The 25,194-nt window shown below is 43.0% G+C and overlaps 1 protein-coding gene across 15 annotated transcripts; it reads right to left on the bottom strand.

The window, feature by feature from the left end:
- Positions 1-511: 511 nt before the first annotated feature.
- LOC130526724 (calcium/calmodulin-dependent protein kinase type II delta 2 chain) lies at positions 512-24,629 on the bottom strand. 15 transcript variants are annotated; one of them, XR_008950840.1, is made up of 22 exons: positions 24,167-24,629; positions 22,098-22,192; positions 13,008-13,067; positions 12,038-12,092; positions 11,744-11,809; positions 11,215-11,287; positions 10,106-10,208; positions 9,887-9,970; positions 9,605-9,699; positions 9,267-9,389; positions 9,085-9,168; positions 8,718-8,760; positions 7,637-7,677; positions 6,388-6,450; positions 5,242-5,286; positions 4,870-4,918; positions 4,502-4,600; positions 4,092-4,112; positions 3,678-3,753; positions 3,507-3,601; positions 2,893-3,176; positions 512-2,043 (listed from the first exon to the last, which is right to left on the bottom strand). XR_008950840.1 is itself a non-coding variant. In XM_057034565.1 (22 exons), the coding sequence occupies exons 1-21, from the start codon at positions 24,226-24,228 to the stop codon at positions 2,944-2,946; spliced, it is 1,665 nt and encodes a 554-aa protein (XP_056890545.1). In that variant the 5' UTR covers positions 24,229-24,629; the 3' UTR covers positions 512-2,043; positions 2,938-2,943. The 15 variants fall into 15 exon arrangements, 14 of the variants coding, with proteins under 14 accessions (XP_056890545.1, XP_056890544.1, XP_056890546.1 ...); XM_057034565.1 differs by having other exon boundaries at positions 2,938-3,176; XM_057034564.1 differs by having other exon boundaries at positions 2,948-3,176; positions 24,167-24,627.
- Between the last annotated feature and the right edge of the window lie 565 nt (positions 24,630-25,194).

Genomic DNA, 25,194 nt, shown 5'->3' with positions numbered 1-25,194 from the left:
TCCACCTTATACAGTATAAGTCCTTAAACTGCAAAATTAAGCGTCAACTTTTCGACGACCTCAACCTCAAGAGCATATGGTGAGCGGTGCTGCCCCCGCTTGGACGCTTCGGGTACTACAGTGTGATACAAACAAACTATAGCAAATATAAGAACAGCAAACGTGTCTGAAAATAATTGGGCTAGGTTGAAATTCTAAAATATACTAATACTTAAATCTCTAATACTATAAACAAACAGACCAACACAAGGGTGCAAGTTCAATTCCCTCTGGTTTTCAAATTAGTTGATTGATAAGTGATCAGTGTTTTGTCAAATGTGTATAATAGGAGCGGAAGTATAATCAATTCACTGATGTTTTGCATAGATGCTCCATCAGAAGGAGTCCAGACATGTTGAAGTTGAGGGCTAAGAATCATGCCTTAATTAATCTTGTTGACCTCAGGTTCATCATCAGCAGTGTCAGGTGTGTGTACATTAATTAAAACTCCAAGTTACAACAAGAGCCCACCTTTTAGCAGATTTATTTATTTCTTAAACATGTTAAGCCATCCATTGCTGTGCTGGCAACAGGTACACACCATGTAAGGAATGGTGCATCACACTGACATCATATGTTTAGTTAAAAGTAATGTCTATCATATGTTCCTTTTACAAAAAAAAAAGAAAGAAGAGAGAGAAAGACTAACCGACTGAATAGAGCAAACAGTGAGGATGGCTAAAACACCAGTGTAATCTTGCCATGGTGGCGCGGAGACCAGTGGCTGGCAGAAGCACTGATAATCATGGAAGACTTCCCATCATGCAACACAGCCACACTGGTTTGATACAAGTGCCCTTGCCTCCGCTTGGAGACGCTTACGAGGCTCCCAGATCTGCAGTCCCTGCCACCTGGTTAACTAACACCGAAGGTTGCAGCTTCATCATCTTCACTGTGCCACTGATAAAAGTAACACACTGGATATGGCAAGAAAGAGATGACAACAGAAAAGTCTACCTACGGCCACACAATACGAGTACAAACATGAAAAATGAATTTCTTTTCTTCTTTTTTTATACAAAACGTGAGGGCTGCTTTAGGCACCCAGGACCACTTTGCTCCTCCAGAGATGATTCATTTTTTTCTTTTCCACATATGTGTATATTCTGCATGTAAACAATGTCTGCATTATTGTTTATGCCAGAGTTCTGCTGATACCGGAGGATACTGAAAACAGTCGGGATGGGACTGATGCACATTAACGAATGCAAACAAGTCAGTGATTCACAAATCAACCAGAAGATATATTTGATCTTACTTACAGTTAACCCCCCCATGCACTACACAATAGTCTTGAATTGTCATATATTACATATATGCTACATTCTCTTATTTCTTATGTCACTGATATAAAGGCAAACATTTCAATGCAAAGTGTCAGCTGCTCTGCTTTTTCTTTACATTTAAATTAGTATCACGGATCGAAATGGGACGATTGAAATGGTGACTTAGCTCATAGCAAACATAAATGCAGCTCAGAAACTGGATTTAACGTAAACTCTTACTTCATCTGATTGCAAGAATAGCAATTATTTTCTTATAGTAATCAACAATCACAATGTATATACATCACCAGAACTAAAGCAAGCTCAGTTTTTTAAACATTCTGATCTTTCAAATGTTTTTTTTTTCTTTTTTCTCTACTTTTTTTTATTGCACACACATAAACACACATAAAAATACAGAACTAAATTCTGGGATAGCCTCCAGTAATAGTTATTGAAACAACTCTATATTTAAAATGCATACCAAAACATCTTAAAAAACAAACAAACAAACAAAATTTAAATATGCTCGTTTCATAATGTCCAAATACTGTGCACGGCCACCGCGGAGGTGGTTGCAAATGATGTCTGTCAATAAAATGCTTCGACAATAAAATGCATTAATACTGGTGTCCTGTGCGATGTTGTTGTCATAGCGAGGGGTCAGAGGTCGGAGCAGTCAGAGATGACTGTCCTCCATGTGTTGATGGGCTTTCTGTCGAACACATGTTGATATTAACTGCAACGCAGAGAAACAAAATCAGTATCAGCTATTGTATTAAATATTAACTGACATGTAGAAATATTCACTTTCACAGCAGATTCAGTAAGAGGATTAACATTCCTGCATTTGGCATGTTAGGCACAAAATTCACTCTGTTTCAGGTTTGGAGCAAAACCTTCATATACTGACCTTGTTTAGCTCCAGTACTCACACTTGGCCTGCTCTACTAACAGCCAGGATTTTTTGCTATTCTTACCCACAATTCTCTGCATAGACAGAAATAGGGCAAGGGGGGGTCAAAGTTCACACTGGAACGACAGTGTCATTTGTCCCAGTTGTGTGCATGCTGAGTACAGCAGCACAGACTTGGGACAGGCAGATGCAACATGTACAAAAAGGAAAGAGACTTTTTTTGAGAATTAACCGCAGTGATAAAGGAAGTCTGATTAGCTTCAAAGATTTCAGCTCAAATCTGGGCAGGCTGAGCATCGCTAGCTTTTCTTTTGATTTCTACAAAATGACTGGAGACAAGTCACATAAAATAAAACAAATACGCTTGACTGTCATTGTTCATCAGAGTTTGTTGTCCGTCAAACAAGCTGTCATCCCCAATTCTCTTTATATTATGATGAATCAGTGCTATAGCAACCCTGTGCACAGGATTGTGGGTAAGAGCCTCCAGGGATGCAAAATCTGTTCAGAAGTAGGACATTCGTGCACTCTTGCCATACTACATTTAGAGAATGATATACTGGGATGGGCAGGTTTTTTTCTAGGTGGACATTTTGCACCCCTGGACTCCACAATCCCATAGAAGATGTAAACAAAAACTGAAAAATCAGAGCAATCGGTTCCCCTGCTTACATGGAAATGCCGTGTGACATTTTGGACCGTGACCTATGTCCTTACTGTCTCTTACTGGGAGGGAATACTGGGTGAGCCAGAGCGGTGGAAGTGGATGTTCTGCCACCTGCCCTCGCGGCGGTGCCACACACGGGTTTCCTCAGACTGCATGGTGCGGGGCATGCCGCCAGCATCCATGTACTGCGTCAGTCGAATGTAGGCAATGCACGCTGCGTTTTCTCCAATTAGATGCACGTGGGGGTTCAACAGGATGGTGTGCACTGGTTTGTTCCCCTTGGACAGGGCTGAAATGGAAATATAACCTATTAGAGTGGTAGGATGGCTTCACCGTGATGCACCAGATGGAGGTTATTCTGCCATAAACTGTCCTCAGGGAGGAGGTGAATCGTGTACAGCTAGCAGATTTTCTCTGGACACGTCTGTATAATAAAGCTTTTTCACGGTATCCAGATTAGCAACTAATATTGGAGATAAACGTGAATAAATGATCCTGATCCATTTATTTTGGCCATCCATTTATTTTTGCCATCCACTCACAAAGCACTTCTGTCCTGCTTGAGCAGGAGTGCAAATCTACCTGTTCTAAAAGCAAATATCAGCGATTTCCAACAAACCGTTCTCAAAGTAAAAGCGGTGGAAGTCGTGTCCTTCCACCAGGTTGCCCAAGGCCTCGGGCTCAAAGGAGGTTAGGCCAGGATCACAAATCTTCCTGTTACACCAAATAAAACATCATCAGTAACAGAGAAAAGAGGTTGCAAATGATGAGCAGAAGCGAAGAAACTCACGCGTAAGTCTCAAAGTCTCCGTTGTTGATGGACTCAATCAGCTGCTCGGTCACTTTGATTATTTCCTGTTTGCGAGCTGCAACAAGAGTCCAGAAACGTCACAACGACAAGATTTCAATTGACACTCCGAGAGAGTGCAAATAAAATATCAAATCAGCTTTTGATGCAGTCTAGTCTACCAGTTCTAGCAGGAATCTAGCGTGATTTCAAAGCTATTAGAAACGGAAGGAGGTTTTTTAATGACAATATTGTTGATATTTTATTCCTAAATAAAGCCTTCCATGACTAATAGGCAGAAAAATGCAGGATGGCAAGAATTCTTTCACCCAACAAAGGTCAAAATGAATGGACACATCAGCTGCCCAGAAGCATTTGCAACAAAAGTAGTTGAAACTAAATAATGTGGACAGTTACCTTTAGAGTTATTGGTGCAAGCTGGGGGATATTAAAACAATTTCTTAATTTGAGCAACAAAAATACAGGTGGTAAATAGTAATGACACATAAATGATTTCCATTTCTTTCACAGCCACAAGGTACAAAAGGATCTGTGTGCGGGAGGGTGTATGTGTGATGTTTTTAAAGCAACGAAAGAAGGTAAAGAGGATGTTCGACAACAGCACCAGTGCCTAAAAGACACGAAGACAGGTCACAACAGAACCTTGGCTTCACAGGGGAGGGTAAAACAAACACGGCAAACAAAAATCTAAAAGCATCCGTCAGGAGCACGAGACCACACTTCAAGTTTCCTTTTCTGCAGTAATGGACAGGATAACAGGAGGGGATGAGAGCGGTGCAACTCTTCCCCTTTGGGGTGGGACTTACACTGGACCGAGGAGGTGGGAGTCTGTCTCGAGTCAGACAGCTGAGAGGAACGGTTCTTAGAGCTCGTGAAGCTGCTGACTAAGCTGCCCAGACGAAGGGCTGGTGAGGCGGCACAGGAGGGCATGTATGTGGGTTTCAGGTGTGTAAGTGTGTCGTGTGTGTGTGTGTGTGTGTGGTGGTGGGGGGGGGTCGGTAAAGGTGAAAGTTGTAAAGGCACAAATGTACATGTTGGTTTTGTGGAGCAAAGGGAGGAGAAACCCAAAAAAACAGAAAGAAAATTAAAACTGGTCACATAAAAGGGTGTCAGAGCTCCGACTGTTGGAGCATCTCACTGTCGAGGGCAAGTTTCACAAAAAAAATGCTCCAACCTTTAACGTCCTCGTCCTCGATGGTGGTATTAGCGCTCTCGATGGATTCCTGCACATGTAATACATCAACAAATGAATAATCACTATATCCACATAGCAAATTAGGAGTAGAAGTAAAAAAAATCCTCAAATTTTCTGTAACTCTAATGCTATTCTTAATATTTCCTCTATTACAATACACCATAAAAAAAGAGGAATGATATTTGTCTTGTTATAGTCAGTAAACCAGCAATGTGGAGGACCCAGACGGGCATTTGAGCCCTGACTATCAGTATGTCCAGATGAGCAGAATATATTATCAGCTGATTACATAACGTGCACAAAGTAAAGGTCAGAGGAGACACCAGAGGAATTATGGCTGCTTAGTTCTACCTTATTTCCATCCACAGGGTTGTGGATCACAGTTGTCTGTGGTTCCTACGGAGAGAAGAAGATGCATAAATTTGACAAAATAGCTGAATGAATAAAAAACAAACTACAATGTTTGAATAAGCTATGAGCTCTTTTTTCATCTTAGTAAACACACGTCTGAGCCTTTGTGGAATCGATCTGGATGAGCAGCTCAGGCGTCCTAATCACTCATCCCTTACAGAAGATTACAACATCGGTCTGCATCTGTGTGTACGTCCTTGTGCATCTGTGAGTGTTTGTGTCTGCAAGCTTGTGGGGAAGAGAAAGAACGATGAAAGAGAGAGAAAGAGAGACCGTGTGTGCTAATGTGTAATCATGTGACAGCAAACGGGGGATGAGAGAGACTTTGACATCATGCAGGGTTACAGTCATGTGGGCTGACATCAGCAGCCAGTCAGCAGACAGCCAATGAATGACCGCCAAGTCAGTTGGCGGTGAAGCATCATGCTGAGGCCAAAGAGCCGTCGTCCTCACTCTCCATCAACGCACAGACAAACTGAATAACACTTCCATGCGACACTCACTCCATCCAAGCCATTCCCAAATCATATCAAGCAACATTACAGCAGCACAAGCATGGCGTCGGTGTGCAGAGGCAATGCAGAGACCAGGGGTCCTTGCATGGGGAGCCAGGGTGAGGCAGAGGTAGAGGTTGACCCTACTGTGTATAAAGCTATGGTATTTCTGCGTGTAAAAGCTTGTCGTTTAAATTGAACCTGATAAATGTACAGATCCAGCAAACCCGGCCAGGTGTTGCCTTTGGGCCCTCATGCATGCTCATCTTCTCCAGATGGATGTAGGATTACGTCTTTCAAATCTGTATCCATGATGCTGGAGTTGGAAAACCAACTGTACAGCTTTTACACACCTTTTTATTCACGGATGGTCTGTGGATGAAGTAGACTCTTTAGCCTTCTTACCTCCTGTTATTTAACCCGTGCCCCTCCCCTGCCCCAGCAAAACTGAGGATGATCTAGAAAAATGGCCTGAGCCCTATTTTTTGGAAAGGATGAACCTCTTCCTCCCCCACAGTGGGGTGTGAGGTGGGGAGGTGAGGAGCTTTTTGTGGATGAAGGTGCAGGTGATGTTGAGGCTGTGTAGCTATACCAGTGCAGGGGCGGGGCCAGTGTCTTTAGGACTGGTGGTCACTATGTTGGCTTTGTTGTTGACCTGCAGGGGGCAGTGTAGAGGGGACATGACAAACATACATTTTCACACTTGTGCACACGCACAATGGCCACGGTCCATTTCTGAGGGATCTGAGTTGCATGTCTAACATCTGCCTGTACTTTGCTACAACCAACCAACCAACCAACCAACCAACCAACCAACATTGATGAGAAGTGTACACTACATGAGTTGTACTCCAGACACAACATTTCTCTTTCTGTAAATGAAGCTTGGCTTAATGAGTTCATTTCAGCAGATGAGTGGGACTGAGAGCTCCCCAGTAACCCTCTTAATGGACATTATTGTCATGTTCGACTCCAATTTCCAATGAAACACACATTCATCACTCGTCTCCTTCAGCTCTTTTCTAAATTTTATCTTTGGGTTCCAAAATGAAAGGTAAACATCTGGAAAAGAACAGAAGCTCGGAGAATTACTGAAACTAAAACATAATGAAAGAGAAGAAAATATCAACATTTGGAGCGGAATGGGTGCAGAAGCTTCCCCAAACTCACATAATTAAAATAAAAATTCTGTGTAGATAGTTTTAGATAAATCTTAACAGTAAGAAAAATAACATATCATGTGGAAAGACCTTTCTGAACTGACCATTTGAATGAGAACCTGTCCTGATCTGGTCTTTCAAGCCTCAGTTACTAGATTCTTCATTTACAAAAATCACATTATTTGCAGACTGTTCTCCAAAGGCAGATTGTAGCTGAGAGCAATGATTACACACAAAGCTCCCAGATCCACACATATGATCTCTCAGGAGAGCTGATTCCTTAGTATTGTACATGCATAAAGATGTGTGGGGAAGCATGTGCATGTTCTCTTCTGCATCAAATGCTAACTTCATATCAGACTCCAAATGCACAAACATGGCTGGAGCATCTTGGGGCTGAGAGCTGCCGGGGTTCATTAAGGAGACACCAGCAAAATCAGAGATGACATATAAAACTATTTTAACTGTGAGTGACTGTCGGCAGCGATGTCACATGAACAACAGGAAGGTTCCAACCTTAAAAACCCTAAAATCGGTGCCCACTGCTGGAGTGACTGTCCATGAATGATGATGTTCAAGGTGCAAAATGCATACAGTCATTTTTGGGTCTCAGACACTGAACGTTCCCACAGGCTAATGCAAGTGACCAAGCATCTCCTCCGCTGTGAAGAAGCCTCTCACCTTAACGCCGTCCGTCTTCTTGTTGAGCAAACTCTTGGCTGCTGTGGGAGGAATGACAGAGATAGCATGAGAGTTCAGCGAGTCCTGGGCCAGAGGCTACGCTACCATGCAGCAAGCATATCAGTCCACTGCGCTTATCTTCAAACTCCAGGTGCAACATCCATAATGCAGTGCAACATATCCATAGGATGGCATCAGCATTTATGCAGAGCTGCTTGCCTGTCATGTCATGAGGGCCCCTTACCAGGTGATGAAAAGAATGAAGCCCCTGTCTTCACTGACATGGCATTCTTAAACTGACTCATGCACATGAACCCCTCATACATCCTATAATCCCACTGTTTTCTTCTCTCCTTGCAACTGTCATTAAATGAATTCAAACAGTCATTTTTATTAGCAATTCATGCTGCAGCCTTTCCTGGATTATCTTGATCTAATAGTTGAACTGTATGTGAAGGGCCTATAGTTCTATAAAAGGCCCAAAACTTTCTCTTTTACTTCAGCATTTGTTCCCATGCATCTGTGAGGGTTAGAGGAGTAAAGCCTGAACATCCTGGCCCCGTAAAATGCCTTTTCATTCCAAAAATCTTACCTCAAATGGAAACCACAATCCAAACAAAAGAAGGAAATTGAGAAAGAAAGAAGGTGATGAATAAAAAGACACAAATGCCCTGATGCAGTTAACTGTAGAATGAAGACAGAAAGAAGGCTGAGCCTCAGAAAACAGAAAAAAAGATAATATATGCAAAAAGATATGAGAGGAGCTAAACTGAGCTCTGGTGGAAGAGCCAATGATCAGTCGATAAAAGAAAGATGCCTGTTTACCAATTGGTCCATGTTTGGAGAAGTACAATGAAGCATTAAGCACCTTTTCTACACACACACACACACATATATATATATGTGTGTGTGTGTGTGTGCATACATACATATACACACACACCCACACCCACACCCACACCCACACCCACACCCACACCCACACACATACATACATACATACATACATACATACATACATACATAGAAAAGTATCTGAATTATGTTTAGAGAAGCTGTTCTGTGGCTGTTACTGACATACCTGAGAAGTTTCTTGTGACCAGCAAAGTGGTCAATATGGCTCCCTGCAGTGAGAGAACAGAAGGAAGGAAGGAAGGAAGGAAGGAAGGAAGGAAGGAAGGAAGGAAGGAAGGAAGGAAGGAAGGAAGGAAGGAAGGAAGGAAGGAGGAAGGGAGGAGATGGAAGGAAGGAAGAAGGAAGGGAGAAAATGGAAGGAAGGGACAGAAATAGTATGTTTGATAAGCTTGCAGAAAGAAAGAGGAGCAGAGTAAAAGGGCAAGCTAAAGGTCTCAGAGCAAGTCAACATTCTGACATAAGGAGTCAGAAACACGGTTTGGTAATGTTGGGTCTCCAAAAACAGAAATATTAACAACTGCTGCATGTCTGACCTTGAGTTTCCTCCGGGCATTGAATTTCTTCAGGCACTCCACTGTCTCCTGCCTGTGCATCATGGAGGCTACGGTGGACCGTTGCTGCAGGTGGCAAGTGAGATCGTTTGATTAGACGTGACTGAAGGCCTGTCTGGGTGGACGCATGCGTGTCCGTGTGTATTTGTGCCAGTGCCACATACGCAGATCCAGGGGTGTTTAAGGGCCTCTGAGGCAGTGATGCGCTTGCTGGGGTTGATGGTTAACATCTTGTTGATCAAATCTTTGGCCTCAGGGGTTACAGTGTCCCACTCTGGGGATGGGAACTGGCAAAGAAAAGTCAAAGGTACTTATACAGTAAAATATCCAGCCTACTGGTAAAACAAGGAAGGTGACATCTTGACGGTGTTGATCTTGAGCTTTGTTGAGCATAAATGATCTATAACCAAACTTATTGAATTTGAATTGATGGAGTTTATTTTAGTTCATTTTGATTTTTTTCAGTTTTAATGGACAGCCCTGTTTTTAATTGTGTGCTTACATCATAGGCCCCAGCTTTGATTTGCTGGTAAAGGCGGTGCTGGTCCTCATCCCAAAAGGGTGGATAACCCACCAGAAGGATATATAAAATCACACCTGGAGGAGAGCGACATGTTCAGTTATGTGCTTTAACCTTAAAGCCTCAGTAGGCAAAATTTATTCAGTTTGACAAAAAAAACAAAAACAACAGAGAACATGAGTCTCAGCTTAGGTTGACCCAGTTACAACTTTATCTGCAGCATCCACTTAGCAGCTGAGGTGGCAGGATTTAAATGTCATTTACCACACGCCCACATGTCCACCGGCTTCCCATATGGGTCCTTCCTCAGAACCTCTGGTGATAAGTATCCTGGGGTGCCAGCAAATCCTGGAAAGGTCATTTGAAGGAGTGGAGATGTCATCATTCAGCGAGCAGCATACTCCAGCACATTTTCATATAGTTATCAAACTATTTACATCATTTATTTGAGTTTTAATGCCATATAGAATTATAAATACTCACCAAACCACGCCTGTTGGTCGCCCTGCACCTCGATAGCCAACCCAAAATCAGCCAACTTGACCGCCGCACCCTTCAGCTTGCTGGCCAATAAAAGGTTCTCAGGCTGTTGGGGCGAAAAAGGTGATGCTAATGTTCACAGATCTGGAATCAGGTTACCTAAACCAACCCTTGGCTTCATCAGTTGAAGCCAAGGGAGCCAAGGGACTGGCAAGTCTGTGAGTCTTTCCACCGGATTCTGTAATATCCCCTGTGTGTGCATATTTGGTGGCACCTATCCATCATCACACGTGCTGTCAGTGTGCACGTGTGACCATCATCACACGTGCACACTGACAGCAATCGTTTTGGCCATTAATACAGCATAAATGCAAGAACACACACACAGATCCTTGCATTTCTTTCTTTACAATTACAATTCCCCAGCCCCTTCCCTTAACCTAACAACAACCCCCCCCCAACCTTGACCCTGATCAAGACCCTAATCCTGACCTAATCCCAATTCTACTCTCAATCTTAAAACCCTGTTTTAACCCTCAATCAGTCCTTTGAAGTGGCCAGGACCAGCCAAACTGTCCTAATTTCCCACAGATGTCCTCACTTTGCTAGTAGAATGAGTATGTTGGTAGTCAATATGTAGCAAGAACAAGAACAAGAATAAGAACGCATACACAGAAGTGAAGAAAGGTCTTTTCTAACCTAAGGTCATTCTCACTGTGTCCTCTACTGAATAATGCATTTTTTAACATTTAGAGACTCCAAACAGTCAGCCTGTGAGGAGTAACTTCATGATTGACAAATCGCTGCACCAAAGTGACATCTGGACATATTTACATAATTCATACAAATTCATAATAATGATGGAAATTATCTGACAGCTCAAATTTGGTTCAAATTTCAAATTTGGTTGTCTTTATTACACACAAAAAATACTGAGATCCACTTTTATTATTTGCAATATTTTTTTGAAAGAACGTCATACAGAAAGCCAGATTATTTAATTTTTAGAGTCCTTTCTTGTGATAGCCCACCTGCCTGTCCAGCTCACACAGCAATGCACTGAAATAGATCAGGCCAGGTCAGAATGAAGGAGTGCCAGAGGTTGTACAAACCTTCAGATCCCTGTGAACGATCCCGTTAACATGGCAGTGATGGACACTCTCCAGGATCTGCTGTATGCAGTGGCTGAGGACACAAACGGGGGGTAGAAAAAGACAACACAAGGTTAATTAACTGAGAAGAGGAGAGGGGAAACTGTTTCATAACAGTTGATTATGTGTTCCACTTTCATGACAGGTGACTCTGGGGATGACGATGTTTTTATCACCTCAGTTTAATGTGTTATATTTTACAGACAAAGCTCGCAGTTATGATGGGAAGAGAGTAGTCTCTGTCTCTCTCTCTTTCTCTGTCTCTCTCTCTCTGGGGAGACAGTACTTCAACATAAATGTTGAAGGCGAGGGTATATGATTAATACCACCAGCTATATGTCATTAATCACCTTTATAAATATCTCTACCAGACGCCTCAGAGACAAGGCAGCTGTGTCACACCTCTGACACGACCATATGGGAAACTCACAAAAATACACGCTGCAGTATGTGTGTGTGTGTGTGTGTGTGTGTGTGTGTGTGTGTTTACCTGGCATCAGCTTCACTGTAATACTCTCTGGCTACAATATCTTCAAACAGCTCTCCTCCTGTCACCCTGTGGAGGGACGGAGGAAAAACTAGAGATCACATGTTTTTTGACAGTTTATACATGTTTTACGACCTTTCTGAACTGAACATACATTGCAAATGTTCCAAAATACTCACATTTGCAAAAACAGTTTAAATGCATTAATATGTCGTATTGTAATGCTACGTCATGTCGAAGCCATTTTGAAGTGTAGACAAATGTGTGGCAGAGTGTGAGCGTCAGTCTATTACTCACAGATCAAAAACCAGATAGTGGAAACCCTCTTCTGATATGCTGTCATGCAGTCGTACTAGACAGGATAATAAAAGAAGACACTGAACATCTCGAATATCACTGAAACGCTGAGCCTCTCAGGCAGGTTTGAGGTTGTGAAACACATTGGAAATCTTGTTTTTGAAAAAAAGAATAAACATATAATGTTCCATGCAAACATCTGAAGGTTCCTGCTGATTTGCTACAAGAAAGATACACATGCCAAATATACTCAGAGAGACCTTAAATTATACTTATGACGTGTGCAACAGCCTCTTAACTCATAAACACACATTTAGATGAAAGAACTGGGTCATTCCGGTCAATTGTTTAGACTTGGCTTCGAAACCAAAGTAGTTGCTGAAATATTTGACAGGTCACACAATAGTAATGAAACTAACACACTGTTGTATCACCAGCTAGTCCCATATTGGTTTTAATTCTCCACATACTTTTGATTCGAGCCCTACTTGTGTGACTAGAAATGTTTAGAGTTTTGAGCCTCCTGAGAGCCCGATTACTGTGGAAACCTGACAAGAATGGCTGAAGTTGGGTAGAAATGACTTTTATAAATTGGAAATAATCAAGGCAAGTGAAAGAATAGCAGGAGTGGATGAGTGTGAAAGCAAGATGGGAGGAGATGTGGCTCCTGCTGGAGGTAAAAGGAGGAGGGGTGTCGAGGATCAGTGGATAAAAGAGAGCATGGAGAGCGCTGCTGTTTTTCTGATGACTCAGCTGATAGAGCATGCAAATACATCATCATTAGACACACACGCGCGCGCACACACACACACACACACACACACACACACACACACAGAGTTTCTCTATCTATCTCGCCTTCTTATAACTGTGTCTGGAAGATGAATAGCCACAGCAGGAATCTCCAGAGACCTGAACCAAACGTGCTGCAGTGTGTTGATGTGTGCATATTTGGAGTTTGAGGACTCACCGATGTTGGGGTGCTTCAGTAAACGACAAATCCTCGCCTCCCTCTCCAGCTTTTGATGATCTAAAAGAGAAAACAGGAGACACAGACAGGGAGAATGCAGAGAACTGTTATTTTTAGTTCTCTTAATGATTATTTGGCATGATTGACTCACTGACTCATCTAAATTGAAGTTGGCTGTAAGACAGTTTTGACCTTGGGGAGGGTGCTCTGCATGTGATGTCAGTGTGATCTCTGTGAACATGACGTGTGTGTGTGCGTGCGTGCGTGCTTGTGTCCGTGTGTGTGTTGGGGGGGTCAAGTTATGTCAACTTGACACTTTTTCTTATCAGAACTGAAATGCTTAGCAAAAATAATGTGACCTGATATGTGGTTGGTTCACTGACAGCAGAGCAGCGACAGTGGCTTCAGCCTCCAGAGTTCTACAAGTTACATTTGATTTGGACTCACCAAACGCAAACTAAATGCATGTTCTTCACACCCGCCCTTTTCATTAATGGTCTTCCATAGATACTCAAAATCTTACATACCAAAAAAAGCTGGTAAATCTGTACTTATAAATGCTTTTATAATGCACTTATACCACAACATTTATGTTAAATATTCTATATTCTGGTTGTGAACAACCACTAAGGCACAAACACAATCTTTAGATGACTGGATCAGATAAGACCTTAATGATGCGTTCAGTGTGACCGCGTTGGCCCGGAAGCCCCCAAGCAGTTGCTCAAGTCGCTCGTCTATGGAAGAAACCAGAAAACTCTCCAGTCTCAGACATGGGGAGCCAAAGTCGGGCTCAGTTCAGTCCAACTGAGTCAGAGCAGCAGACGTTACAGGAAGTGACGCAGTACAGTGATGAGGTGACCCATTTCAGCGTAGCCAAAAGACAGAGTGGGAGGGAGAGGAGAGAAGGAGGGAGAGGAGAGGAGAGAGAGGAGAGGAGAGGAGAGGAGAGGAGAGGAGAGGAGAGGAGAGGAGGAGAGGAGAGGAGAGGAGGAGAGGAGAGGAGAGGAGAGGAGAGAGAGGAGAGGAGAGGAGAGGAGAGGAGAGGAGAGGAGAGGAGGAGAGGAGAGGAGAGGAGAGGAGAGGAGAGGAGAGGAGAGGTCCTACTTCTTTCTCCAAGTAAAATAGGACACCTATTTTTCTCTCCCTTCCTTCTGGTCTTGATGCTATAGTGAAACTCTGTGGCTCCACCAACAAAGACAGTTCCCACTATACATCCAGGAATATGGAGTGATTCTATAAGGAGCAGCATACAGACAAACCCAGAGCTGCAGCACACTTTCAACCCAACCAAATTGGCGAGCTCTCAAATGTTCTGTGAAACGCCAGTACAGTACGTTCACGGACTGAAATACTGTGCTTCCACATCAGAGGGAGGAGTCCGATAAAAAAAGACAGGGCCCTGTAGCAGCATGGAAAAATGAACACTGACTGCACTACGGCTGAAGGAAGAAACAGATTTAAATTAGTTTTCAGTTTTAATCCCAAAAAAAATTCCAACAATGCAAAGAGGTTAAAGAGAACCTTGAAGAAACGAGCCATGTTTGAGTGCTGGATGATTAGCAGGACCTTCTGAGGAAGGTCACCAGCACCGGCTGAAAAGATTCACGAGTCTTTTGCCTTTTTTGCCATGAGTTTGTGTTCCACCAGTGTCAGCACAGAGTAACACTGCAACACAAACTCTGCTGCTTTGCTCTGATGAAACAATGTGTCCCATAATAAAGCATTCGTGCACGTTCACGTCTGATGGGAAAACTTTTAAACCTTCAAAGTACAATAACATCTTGCTAACCTACAAATGTGATCGCAAAGTTAATATTTGATACGATGGCATTAGAAAGGCCAAATATAATGGTAATATTCTGTGACCAAATGTCTTTGATGCAGCACAGCCAACTCAAACATGGTCTTATACTTATTTTACAGATTGCTGTGTGTCTCTCTCTGTCTCTCTCTGTCTCTCACTCACTCTCCTCCACAGGTAGTCCACCTCCCAGCCGGCTGGACATCTGTTGTCTAGCAACTCCTGCACCAATCAGAGCATCAGGCCTTTCCTCTCCTCTGCAGTGGAACCAGCCTTGCATGCAAATGGCCGACATCAAGAGTTCAAACACTACGAGTCAACTCCAAAGCTATACGAGGGGCAGAAATGTCTGATTTTATCAGAACATGACTTTCTGTTTCACTTTTACATATATTTATTTTACCCAGGGGGAACTGAGCATGCCCCTTTTAATTTGGAAAGTTGGGCAGTTGTAAAATCACATGCTAATGTGCTAATATGCTAAATATGTAAACATATCTTCAGAGGTTTGCCTGTCTGTGACAAAAACACATTTGTGCTGGGTCAGAAGCATTTTAGCTGGTTGTGGTCAAGTCAGGTTTTATTCCAAAGTTTTTTCAAATGGTTCTTTTTACGTAAACCAACTCGCTGCAGTATAATTCTGCAGTCAAGAGTATGATATAAGAGAATAATGAGAGAAGAAACCCTAGAAAGTCACAATGCTACCGTTCTCAAAGATAAACAGCCTCTCTCACCTAAACTTAAGTCTCTAAATATGCAGGCAGGCTTTCCATGATCAGATATTTTACCTCACCTCACAAACCATAACCTCACTAACCCCCTAGCCAGCTTCTACCCTCAGCATTGCAAGCATGTATCCTTTTCTTTCATATTTAGGTCAGGCTAGATGCCAGATGCCAAATTTTTTCTCCATGTCAGCAGTTTGGGGCAGCAGATAAACCTTTGGGAAGACAGAATCAACAAAAGAATGATATTCCCACCAGAATCACTCCAAATCTATTAAAAATGAACCATTTGCAAGTTTTTGAGGTTGAATTCATTTTATATATTTTATTGGCAATATAAAAAACCTTTAATTACTCTGGAAAGTCTCTAACATTAATGCACCTGTTAATACACAGAGGTTAATCCCCACCTACAAGTTCTGTCTTCCTGCAGAACTGCTTGATGTTCTTGCAGGCGGTTTGTGTCATTTCTGCTACTGCACTGCAGCATAGAATCTCTCTCTCTCTCTTTCTCTCTCTCTCTCTCTGCCTCCCTCTCTAAAAAGCAGAATTTTAACACTCAATATTGCTTCAATATTAGCAAATTACCATGCTATTAAAACTATGTTGCCTAGCATTTTTATAACTTATTACAGTTTATGATTATCTGTCTGTTAAAGTGTGAAACAGTAAATAATTTAATCCCAATGAAAATAAACATTGGCTAATTCCAAAACCCCACACAAATCAACTAGTTAACTAAAAAAGATGTAAAGGCATGAACGTAGCATCCTCAGTGGCTACAATAAGTAGCCCCCATCATGGTTCCATTCTTCCTCTTGGCATAACTGGAGGGTCTAATGAAACCATTTGGGCTGCTGAGACATGGCTGTCCTCTTCTTGTGCTCACGACAGAAAAAAAATTATGAGGCAGATAATACAAGGTGAAACTATAGGTGCCTTGGATCAGAGATAAAGCTCTCTTTGACTACTCATAACAGTGGCACCAGAAGTACCAAAGTAACCGCCACAAGCAAAAATAGCCTAAAGTCTCGATCCATCATTGTCATATATATGGATTAAAAGGTGAAGTGCTTTATTTGATCTCATGATTCTTCAGCCATTTTAGGGTAATGTCGGTCAACGTCTTGTTCTTGGCTAATTGTTATTCAACTGAGAGAATTATTATAGGCTACTAAGAATTACAAGCTGCCACGGGCAGTTTACCATGACGATTTCCACTAAACACAAAGACGAAGATAAATAAGAGCAAGACACATCAGAGGGAGGACAGAGAGCTTTGTTAGAGAGGAACGGTGAATAATGCCTTTAAAAAACCAGCAGTTGAAAAGGACAGAGGCAACACAAAGCCCTGTAATTATGGAGCATCTTGCTTTTTCTTCAGTTTGTTTTCTGGAATCCACCATCACTTTCAGTTTTACAGGGGGGTTTAAGAGTTTTTTCTTATTATTTGAGCAATAAATCATCGTTTGCATCGAATTAGCGTGAATGAAGAGGCCAGTTTGTCAAAATTTTTCCCGACGTTAAGTTTTATCAAAGCTTTTCTTATTTATTAAAGGGGTTCTGGTCTGTCCATTTTAGATCGTGAGCTCTACTGGAGAGACTGCGCAATTGAACTATCAAAAAAAATGAATGAGGCTTGTCTCCTGACTTCCTGTTTTATTTTGAAAGGTGACTCGCTTGCTCTTCCCTTATGTGTCACCTGCCTGATTGTCCTCCCTGATTCCTGATGGTTTCCACCTGGTCCTCATTGTCCTCATGTGTCTGTGTCTTCCTTTGTCCTCTGTTGGAGTGCTTTGTCCTGTCACGCACTCCAGCGGTGTCCTTGTATTGTGCTACTCATGTTGTTGAATTCCTCAAGCATGGCTGTTTGTTTGTTTGGGTTTTGTCATTTAATTGTAAAACTGTAGTTAACTTCAGTTTTCACAATTGTTTTGTTTGCCTCTCTTGTGTGATCATTAATTTAAGGTAGTTTTCTGTAGTGTTTTTGTGGTTTATTTTCTCCATCAGGAGTGGTTTTTAGTTTAATGTCCAATAGCGTGTTTATTTTCTCACTTTGTCAAGAGGCTAATAGTTTATGGTCAATAAAGTCGGCATTTGCTGTTAATCTCCTGTTCTCAGCCCCGCTCTGACAGGTGGGCAGCATAAAAAGGAACAAAGATTGTTGACACACCTCAGACATGGCCAGACTTATATTAACCAATGATTAATCTTGTTTGTGACGGGCTGAAGATTTTGAACAGACTGGGAGAATATTATGGTTTTCATTGATACAGCTTGTGTTTTTAGTCTGACGTAAACAGAAATTAATTGTTAGCTGGAATTAAAATGCGAAGATATGGAAGCCTTGAAAGGGTTAAAGAGAAGAATATGAGCCGCTGCATTTATTTTCCTCTGTGTGTCGTTGCTGTCAGTGTGAACACACAAATGAGGATCGACTGAAACAAAAACCATGAGTGTCTGAGATTGTGCAAGTGAGAGAATGCCCAACACTTATTTTTAGCCTTCAAAAGCTGAGTGAGTCATGTGAGCCCCCTTCTTTACTTCCCTCCTATCTATCTCATCACCCTCTCTCGCTCCTGTTTCACTGACAATGACACAAGAGGAATGCAGGAATAACACCCCCCCCCCCCTTCAGCTGTAGAAATAGTTCATAATTCCTGAAATCTCTTCACTCCAATGGAAGGTTTTAGCAAAAATGTTTTATGATTTAAAATGTGCAGAAAAGCAAAACCAAATACAGGGCTGCAAAGACACACACAGAGCTGGAACCACAAATACGTGTGCTGGCACACACACACAGCAGATCACAAGGAAATGCTAAGTGACAAAATATATCAGAGTCATCGTGACAGGACACAGAGGGAGTGAGAGTTCTGCTTCAAGAGTGATACCGTACATCATCCACATGTACACAAACACTGGACAGAAATGTTGATTTTCATCCGCTCTTGCAGACCTCAGGACTGAGACTGGATCCAAAGGTCCAACCACATGTGACACAATTCACAAGTTAGGAACCTCAAGCAGAAAGCACAGCGTTTGTAGAAGATGTTATTCCTTCCACAATGATAGCTCATTAAAACACCCTCAGCAAGGCTATGTAAACAGCAAGTGCCTATTATACCTATTTAAAGAAAACAACATCTCCAGTTCTCTCTTTAGCACCTGAGCAACACTGACGAGTCGGCCACATACGCCTTCAACTCCAGAAGCTTCTTCACTAACAAAATTACAACTATTAGAGGAAAATATCGATCGCTCAACAGCTGTTATACAGTCATCAGAAACACCTAAAAGCTCCAATAAGCCCTTAAATTCTTTAGAACTGATTAACATTCCTGAGATGTCCTCTGTCTTAAGTAGGTCTACCACATGTCTCTCAGTCCCCAAGGACTGTTTGATATTTTGTCCTTGATTGGTAGTTCTGTTAGATGCCAGAGTAGTTTTTCTTTCGCATCAGGCTGCGTAGTCCTTGCTTTAAAAGGCTGCAGTACCGGTAATCAAACCACTGCTCAAAAAACCTCACCAGACATGTTAACAAATTACAGGCCTACCACTAACCTGCCCTTTCTCTGGTTTTCTTGAAAAGGTGGCGCTGACTCAGTTACTTGACCACCTGCAGTCAGTCTTTCTGAAATGTTTCGCTTGAGTCTTAGAGCTCATCCCAGGGTGGAAAGAGCACTACTTAGAGTGATAAAAGATCTTCTGACTGCTTCATCCACTGGCCTTGGTTGTCTACTTGATTTGTTAGACTTCAAGGTTCTGTCCATGGACTGATCCCTTTCACCGTGTACACGCTTCCCTTTGGAACTATTATGATGGCATGATGACGAAACAGAGCAGTAAGTGAAACTTCAGGCTCAAAGATATAAAGTCTTAGATGACCGCAAATGTCCTTCTTCTCAAGTCGTACAAAAGTGACGTCATTGTGTTGGGTCCTGGATTCTTCGGGTATAGATCACCCGATGCTGTTTCTTTAGCCTTTTAGTTTGTCTGTAAGGAATCTGTCCTTTATCTGGAATATAAAATTGTAATTCATTGTTATCAGGATGTCTGAATAATTCATTGGCGTGCCTCCATCTGATCCAAAATGCTGCAGCTAGAGTTCTGATGGGAATTGGCAGGAGAGATCACATTACTCCGCCCCTGACCCCTCTTCAATGGCTGCCCATTAAATCAAGAATAGATTTTAAAATACTTTTCCTGACCGACAAGGTCCTTAGAGGCCAAACTCCATCATACCTGGAGAAGATGATAGCGCCAGATCGTCCCAGTAGACTGCTCACCTTTCACAGTGCTGGTTTTCTTGTGGTTCTCAGAAGCTTTAAAAGTTGAAGGGCTGGCCGAGCCTTGAGCTCTCAGGCCCCTTTGCTGTGGGACCAGTTCCCTGTCCAGGTATGGGAGGTCTCTCTCTTTGAGAAAACCTATAATCTGTAGGTTATGTTGGGATGACCGAGTACGGAAACACAATCCACTGACGAGTTTCTCTTACTCTACAGGCTCATGGTTGCGTGTCTTCACATCACCTCGTCTCCTCTCCTCTCTTCTTTTATAGGTCATTGTCTGATGACAGTAATACTGTTTCTTGTGTGTGTGTGTGTCTCTCTCACTTTCTCTTCCCCCTCTCCTCCTCTCCCTCTCTGTATCTATCTACAGGTGTCATGAGTCCATAGTTGCACACTGACCTGCTCAGTTTTAGTTTAGTTTCTGCAGTATGACAATTTACTTTCATGAACAGTATGCATGTTTCTGTTCTGCAACTGTTTCTGTCCTCTCCTGACCTTCACACAGTCAGCTATCAGCAGGAGCGTCTCACTATATGACCCTTATGACCTTGTCCTGCTCAGCAGGTCTTCCTGTAAAAGCAAGCTTTTCTTCCTGCCACTCTGGGTTCCTGTGACACAACACAGACACTATATAAATAAAGTTGAAATAAAATGAATCAAACACACGCACAAGCAGCCTTGATCTGCCATATTTCCACCCAGCAATCCCACACTAAATCCCTGTAAATTATATATACTCACACGCACATTCACTTCCTTAAATAAGCACACACAATGGGGTGGTGGTTGGGCAGAGGTCATGATCCAGCCAGAGAGAAGGGAATCAGAGTTTAAATTCTCGGGCTTATCGCGGACAGTAAGCCCATATGTGACATGCGAACATGAGTGTGTGTCTGTGTATATGCATACAGTATCTAACATTCAGGGTAAATACACACATGCAGCATATGTATATAAACATATTTAGAGTATGTACGTACATGTACAGTATATTAATATCTATCTATGAGTGTGTGTGTTTCCACATGTGCATTTGTGAACATATAGTTCCACATTCAAATGTTGTGAGATCGCCCTTTGCAGTATTTTTGGAAAATCTCTCCCAGCATGCAAGAGACGAGACACTGAGCCGTCTGCTGAGGTGTCTGTTACAAACTCTGCACCAGGCAAGTGAAAGACGGAAAAAAGGAAGGAATGGAAAGAATGTAGACAAAGGAAAGAATTTAATATGAGGCAGGGAGCAGGAATAAAGAAGGCAGAGGAGGTCGGTGAATGGATCTGTATGTGTGAAGAGAGGAAAAATCAGTGAATAGAATACAGAAAAGAATGAATGAAAGTTCCTGCAAGAATGATGTTGGGCAGGTGAAGAGCAGCACTTAATATGAGGCTTCAAATTGAGGCCAAAAAAGTTCCATCTTGGTTCCATCAGACTGGAGAATCTTCTGGTGCTTTCAGGGTTCTGACCCCCAGCAGACGCTTCCTTATGGTGGGTTAATGTTTGGGTTGATTATAAAATGTACATGCAAATTGTGTTGGACTGGAAAGTGTTGCTGCGCAGCTGCAGAACGATGCTGTATCGTGTGGTATAACAGCAGCCACTGGCAAACACCCACCGCCATTCTGTGACCAACACGCCATTGGCTGACAAGGAGGAGGAACAAGGATAGCACGACATGCCATTGGTTAATAATCTTGAATATGCTCTTGGCAGTTCCTGGGCTGTGTGTGTGTGTGTGTGTGTGTGTTGTGTGTGTGTGTGTGTGTGTTCCAAGCCTAAAGCAACCAGGCCAGTGGCTACAATTACAGTGACGGATGTGAAAGAACTGGGTCGGCTTCACAAGAGATCTGCCCCTGGGACGACAAGACCAGCCAGAGCCCTGAATCAATACAACACACACACTCACACACAAACAACCATGCAGAAGAACGTCGTTCACTCAAGGTTGCATGTGACAAATGCTCCCATAGAAACAGAGGCCTAAATAAGTTACACCTGACAGCAGGACATGCGACAGCTGCATCAGACTGGACACATTTGTGGGTCTTTTTTTTCCTTCAAATGAACTTAATGAAATCCAAAATCCAGATGAGCCTTTGTGCCCGTTCTTTCACCCAGGCACGCATTTGCACATTTCCCCCCTAAAGATTATTTTAGGGGCAGCCATGTTCACAGCCCATCCACACATAAGGGACATGTTTTATGGAGTGTGTGTGTGGGTGCGTGAGTGTTTGTGTGTGTGGGGCAGATCATGCACGTGTTTGTGTTTACTACCTCTGGCGGAAAGCTTCTTGGTGTTGATGATTTTGGCAGCATATTCCTGTCCAGAGGAGATCTTCACGCACCTCCTGACCACAGAGAACGCACCCCTGGGAAGAAAGGGTTGGAACAATATTAGGTGGAATTTGTGGTAGTTGATCTACAGGGACCCTCAAAAGCAGAGTCAAGTACGAAGAGCATAAGCACGCTCAAAAAGGAGAAGCAGGTACTTTAAACTGGATGATTTCTAAGTACAACGCGCCAGTGGTTATAACAAACCACCTTTTGAATAGAAGAGTACTCACAAGCATAGCTCTTCAGAGAAAACACACACAGTGAACTGAACCAATGAACACTGCCCTCCACGTGGTGTTATTGGTGTTCCATGTATGAAGATTAAAAAAACAAAAACTAGGTCAGCTATATTTGAGGGAGGAGAGGAGCAGAGTGCTGCATCTCTCATCTCTAAGTGCCACCATGGACCCTCAGCTCTGCAGCCGTGCAGGCTGATTTTCTATTCATCCTCTTTCTCTGCAAACACACCTTTTCTCACACACAATAACCTGTTCTCTTCTTTCCTGCCACACATCTTCATTTGAGAGGCGAACGCCCCATTGAAGCCATAGCAAAACACAAATAACAAAGGATTTCTAAAATGAACCCATCTCTTTCTCTAACTGGGCTCCTCGCTGCTGCTGCTGTGGCTGTCATGGCCACTGTTTTAAAGGTTTCAGTCAATCACAGCACATCAAACAACAGGCCTTAAAACTGCTGCTAAACATACAGCATAATGTGTAGCATAAACATGTTATCTAACATCCTCTGGAGTGAGCAGCTTGCCACTGAAGCTTACCTCTAATTTATAGAGGATTTAGCAAAGGAAATGATCATAGCATCTTACATAACCATGTTACTTCCTGCAGTAGCACAGTAAAATTAAAACTGTAATAATATTTTAACATATTTCTTTACACCGTGTCTGTGGGTTTTTAAAAATCTCTTTCCCCCCATTTTCCCACTGAGAATCCAAAGTACCGCTGACACCTGCGACTACTTTTAAATGTTCCTTTTATTTTACAGTTGCAGCATCTTTTTCAGATTAGTACTGGGCGAGTGTGCATGTAATGGATTTAATTTTCCGTGGATTAGTGCGTATGTGAGACTGGTTGTGGTGCGGGGAGACATTACCATTATTCTGGTGTTTGATTTAAAAATCTTTGTGATCATTTTTAGGTTTTCAACCCAGGTCAAGCCCATATGTGGGCACATTATTAATGCCTGACAGCACATGAGCACAGGAAAGATAACACATCTCCATAGAAACACAGGTGTCCTCGATGGACACTGGGTTAACTGGGAACGCTGGTCTGAGCCTGATATCTATGTCGGGGCATATTGACCACATGCGGGGTCTTGGGCACGCTGCAGGTCAGGGTGTGCACAGGCAGGTAACAACCACGTCAGCGAGATGGCGCTCACACACATGCACAGCCACGAGGACGCGCGCGCAATCTCGGTTATGTGTTTTTTCCGACTGTCTATCTCTCTGGGGTGAGGAATTCCCAGTCTGTGTCTGCTAATTGACCTAAAGCTCGGGAATCAGCAAACAGGCGTCTGTTGACGCATTGACGGGGGGACCTAGGAAAAGGTCAGAGGGGCAAAGGGTCGGGGGGGGCGCTGTTTTTTGATAAGCGCGACGATGTTGTGAAAGGTGTCCGAATGCAATATCGGCGCCTGCACCGTACGGAGGCAAATGGCTGGTGGGATCATCCTGAAGGACGGAAGCAGTCCTCCAGATGTGGGATTCAGATAAACAGATTCCAAATACTGCCATTTGTGATAGATAGCCCGACCTGACAATCCGACCTGATATCGCTTGTGCACCCTCCTTCCCATCCCCCTAAACACGCGCGCGAACACACACACACATACACTCACACAACGCTATGCTCTTGCGCACGCTCACACATTTAAAGCACAGATGCAGATAGCGCAGAATCTGTAGGCATAAGCGGCCTATTACATAAGGGTCTGACATTTGCTACTCAGATTGTGCCAGATGATGAAAAAGATTGCGCCCTTACTTCCCCAGCTCCTCGAACAGCTGATATTCGTCGGTGAATCTCGTGCAGATGGTTAACGCCATCCTGACGGAGGTTCCAAGTGGTTGTGCGGAGACGCAGAAAAGGTGCTCGAACTGACGGCACGCACGGTCGTCAACGCCGCCCGGTTTTATTCTGGAGCCGCCAGCCGAGCGGAGGATTCATGCACAGATGAAACGTATGGGAGCTCCGACAGGATGCGGGAGGGGGTTGTTTTGCGGCAAATGACGCTTCGTGTACGCGGGTCCTTCGGTCTGAGCAGGAGAGCTTTCGACGTTTCTGGTGGCTGTTTTGTTGTTGCAGTATGTTCACAGGCAGGCTCCTGTCACTCTTCGGGCGCGCAACATTTTGTGTGCATCCCTGTGCCTCTGCATATCCGTCCGGCTCTGTGGCGGTGGGTCTCTCTGCGCACTACCGCACCTACCCCCCCGCCAGGCGCGCAGTCCCGCCCCTTCGCTGGCATCCTCTCAAAGAGCCTTTGCAAACAATACAGAGAGGATGAACAAGAAAAAGCCTATTAATGGCAAACCTTGTTTCTATACACACGTACCCATTATCGATGCCTCGGGGACCACGTGACGATGAATCAAATGTTAATTTATCATTTTATTTGTCCCAAAGATGGAGGATGTGTTCGAACGAGCCTTCTGTTCGATTTTCCCTGCACAAGGTGGAAGATATGATCATATAAGTTTACGGCCTCGAATGTGCAAATTGTACTTTGTCCCTTGTGAGTTAAACCCACTACGTATTAGTTGATTATTAGTAGGTCCCTTATAGATATAGGATTAAAACAGATAAATGCTATTTCAAGTGTTTTTTTTTAACCCCCAAATGTTTTTTTACACTTTAGCTCACACAAATCAGTCGATGTATCAATTATTTCTGATTTCTTGTCTCACCTGGCTTCATCCATGTGTAAAGATCCTTTAGCGAGAGACATAAGTTATGTCCAGGACAAAATACTCTCTCCCTGTTTCATGTATTAACTTTTCCTGTCCTCTTTTGCA

This window comes from Takifugu flavidus, chromosome 6 (genome assembly GCF_003711565.1).
Source record: "Takifugu flavidus isolate HTHZ2018 chromosome 6, ASM371156v2, whole genome shotgun sequence".
In the NCBI taxonomy this organism is placed as follows: Eukaryota; Metazoa; Chordata; class Actinopteri; order Tetraodontiformes; family Tetraodontidae; genus Takifugu; species Takifugu flavidus.
This window is presented reverse-complemented; position numbering and strand designations above follow the sequence as displayed.